At 47.0% G+C, this 3,789-nt stretch overlaps 1 protein-coding gene across 1 annotated transcript in view; it reads left to right on the forward strand.

Moving 5' to 3' along the window:
• Positions 1-3,789, forward strand: part of Trak2 (trafficking kinesin protein 2) — a 54,187-nt gene that overhangs the window by 22,111 nt on the left and 28,287 nt on the right. The window contains exon 2 of the mRNA XM_026788849.1: positions 3,076-3,363. Coding sequence (XP_026644650.1) covers positions 3,273-3,363 — 91 coding nt within the window. The 5' untranslated portion in view covers positions 3,076-3,272. The remainder of the gene's footprint in view (positions 1-3,075; positions 3,364-3,789) is intronic.

Genomic DNA, 3,789 nt, shown 5'->3' on the forward strand with positions numbered 1-3,789 from the left:
GAGAGAGAGAGAGAGAGAGAGAGAGAGAGAGAGAGAGATTCTCACATCTGCAGGCTGTGTGTCTACAGCCAATGGCACAAAGACCATTGCTAAGCTGCCATGGAGTATGAACGCAACCAATGGACACTTTATTAAACAAGAAAGTATCTGTGTCTCAGGAAAACTTCATTTGTACACTGAAAATTAAATTCTGACTTATTTTTACATTGTGTATTTTTTTTCTTCCTACCATTTAAAAGTAAAAGTTATTCTTAGCTCACTGTAAAACAGGTGGCCGGCCAAATGTGGGTGTTGGTGTTGTCAGCAGTTTGCTGAGAGTGCACTGGTGACCTGCCTGGTGACAAGGTCACTCTTAGCACAGAATGCCTCGCTAGCTTCCTTGCTTACCTGTGTTCACTGGTGTGTGGTTCCCGTGCGTCGGGGGAGGGGACAGGTCAGCCTTGAGTGGTGTTCCTCAAGAGACGGTCACCTTATTTTTTGAGGCAATTACTCACTAACTCACTAGCCTAGAACTCACCTCCTAGACTAGGGTAGGGGACCATCAAGCTCCAGGGGTCCAGCTAGCGCGCTCTGCGCTCGCGCTCTCTCTCTCTCTCTCTCTCTCTCTCTCTCTCTCTCTCTCTCTCTCTCTCTCTCTCTGCCTCCCCACTAGGGGAGCGCACACCACCCACACCACTGTGGCAGGCTTTGTAAGGAGCCCTGGGCTTCAGTACAAAGCCCTTCGCTGAGTGACTTCCCTAGCCCCCAGACACTCCCTCTATCTCAAGTCCAGGTTTGGGAGTAGTTTAACCTCCCAAAAGATTGTTTAAAACCGCATGTGACATGAACACACAAGTGGAAGATGACAGTTGGTTATCCACCTACGAATCGTTTCTCCCGCCCTCTGTGGGCGGAGCTTCGTCCCTGTTTTGTTTCTGTACCAGGTTCAGAGGCGAATTTTTAATGGTTTCCTCCACGTATCTTTCTATCCCCTTTGCAGTGCTTGGTTTAGAAATGACAATAACAAGCTTTTGAATAGCAAGTTACCGAGGGGAAACCAAGGGTGCGTGGTAAAGTGCCCTCAGAAAATGACCTTCGAAGACGAGAATCACAGTCCCTGACAACGACTAACTTTGCTTCACGTTGCACCCGCTGACCCACATTACTGCATTGCAAACTTATTCCAGGAAAATAGTCGCACACATAAAAGAATCTTTATGTATTTATTAAAATTACCTGAGTCATTTGTAGGAAATTAAATTTTTGTTACGCCAGCATGAAATTACAAACTTTTGGGCAGGGGGCTGGAGAGATGGCTCAGAGATTAACAGCATTGCCTGCTCTTCCAAAGGTCCTGAGTTCAATTCCCAGCAACCACATGGTGGCTCACAACCATCTGTAATGGGGTCTGGTGCCCTCTTCTGGCCTGCAGGCATACGCACAGACAGAATATCGTATACATAATAAATAAATAAATACATACATACATACATACATAAATAAATAAATAAATATTTTTTAAAAAAACACAAACTTTTGGGCAGAAAAGACTGCTGTCTAGTCTGGTTTTTTTTCCTTATAAAATGTTTTAAGAAGTAATAGAATGGGGGCCGGAGAGATGGCTCAGTGGTTAAGAGCACTGGCTGCTCGTCCAGAGGACCCAGGTTCAATTCCCAGTACCCACAAGGTGACTCACAACTGTCTGTGACTCGAGTCCCAGGGGATCCGATGCTCTCTTCTGACTTCTTCCACAGACACTGCATACATGTGGTGTGCAAACACACTGAGGCAAACACTAACGCATAAAATAAAAATAAAATCTCAAAAGAAAGGGTGTAATCGAAGCAGTCAGGAAACCCTCTGCCCGTCACCACAGAAGGTTTTGAAAGTTTCCCGGTCTGAGGTGTTGGAAAATTCTCGTCTGTGTTCCCCAAGCCCCTCTCTTACTGTGCAGTCTGTTCACCAGCCTGGTTGGGGTCTAACTCTTTAACTGTACTGGCTTCAAGGTGACGAATTCCCCCTTTGAGTTCTCTGATTCTGATGCTCACTCTGTCTCTGAAACGTGTGTGCCTAGTGTTTAAGTATGTCTCTGCTCTTCCTCTCTGACCTTTTATTTCTCAGACTCCCTTACTTGGTTCTTTTCTATGCTCTCTACTTCTTAGACATAACTGAGTATTGATGCCTCTCAGTGGTGGTCACAAGGATGCAATCTGCGAATGGCTGGCTGTTTAGCAGACCGTCTTTTTATGTAAGCAACGCTGATAGCTAGGGGTGAACACCCCTTCCTCCCACTGCCACCTCTGATGGGCTCCCTAGCACACCGGTGCACCATGGCCGTGAATTCACACACACACACACACACACACACACACACACACACACACACACACCCGCCACCTAGTCCTGAGACCACAGGTGTGCACCGCCCACCTAGCTGAACTGAACATTAACAGTTCCCTGTTTTTGTTGTTGTTGTTGCTGCTTGTTTTATAAGTAGACATATATTTAGTGCATTGCAACCTTTGTTTATTTTGTTTCGTTTGTTTTGTATTTTCTTTGTGACAGAGTCTCACTGTATAGTACTGGTTGGCCTCCTATCACAGAGATCTGCCTCCTCAGGCCTTGCAAGGACCTGATTAAAGGAGGTGCCACCGGGCCTGGCTTTGGTCGGTGTGAAACCAGATCTCACTAAGTTGTGTAGGCCCCCCCTGAAATTCTGTGCAGCCCAGGCTGCCCTCAGACTCACTGTCCTTTGTCACGGTGACTCCATGCGTTATCCCCCAAGCTACTCCCCTGCGCATGGGTAAGTCCTTTCCTAACCCAGCCATTGATCTGCTTTTTGGTACTATAGACTTGTTGGGTTTGTTTTTTTGTTTTTTTGTTTTTTAGAATTCTTATAAAAATGGAATCATAAATCATGAGCTGATTTATTTCTTTATTTGTTTCGTCCAGCCTAATTCCATTGAGATTCACTCATGTTGTTGTGTGTATCTTAGAAGAAAAACATCCTTAATGACAGGCATGCCGGGTAACGAGAGTTACCTGTTATTAAGGGGCGTGCTGGACTCTAACCACTGGGTCTGTTCTTTGTTTTAGGCCATGACTGTCCAGGGGCTGACAACCACATGAGCACTGACAGCCGCAGATGTCACTTGACTCACCACAGAAACCCTGTCCTAAAGGGAGCGTACACATGACCACGTCCATTTCTTTCCCGAATGGCTTGATGGATTTCCTTTACCCCAGTGCGTACCAAAGCGACCCCTTTCGACCACAGCGAGAGAGGATTCTGCATGAGTCACTCCCAGGATGCCATTTTCACGTCGCCAACAGGTGAAGAGAACCCCATGAATAGCAACCACAGAGACTCGGAGAGCATCACTGGTGAGTTCAGGGTCACGACATTGCAGGATCAAGCGCAGGCGCCTCAGTCTGGCCTGTGTGACCTGCTCTGACGAATGCCCAGCCTCCATGTCCAGCCAGGCGGCCTCAGAGGCCGCCCGAATTAATCACTGCATCACGGGGTGTCCAGTTACATTATCCACTCCTCCCTCTGTGCAGCCCTTTGTCTGTGCTGGACTCCCGTATACCCACTGGGCCTGTGAACAGGAACTGTGTCAGAGCAACGCACCTGTGTTTGGGAACCTGCAAGCGTCTGGGCACGGTGCCTGGCACATAGGAGGCCCCTGGAGCTTGCAGAGACCGACATTGTTGTAGTCCCTTAAGTTTTATCCATGAGAATAAATAAGTTTTTAAAAATTAAAATTAAGAAAAAAAATCAAACCTCAGGGACTGGAGAGTGCTTTGCTC

The sequence above is a fragment of the Microtus ochrogaster genome, unplaced genomic scaffold (assembly GCF_000317375.1).
Source record: "Microtus ochrogaster isolate Prairie Vole_2 unplaced genomic scaffold, MicOch1.0 UNK8, whole genome shotgun sequence".
NCBI lineage: Eukaryota > Metazoa > Chordata > Mammalia > Rodentia > Cricetidae > Microtus > Microtus ochrogaster.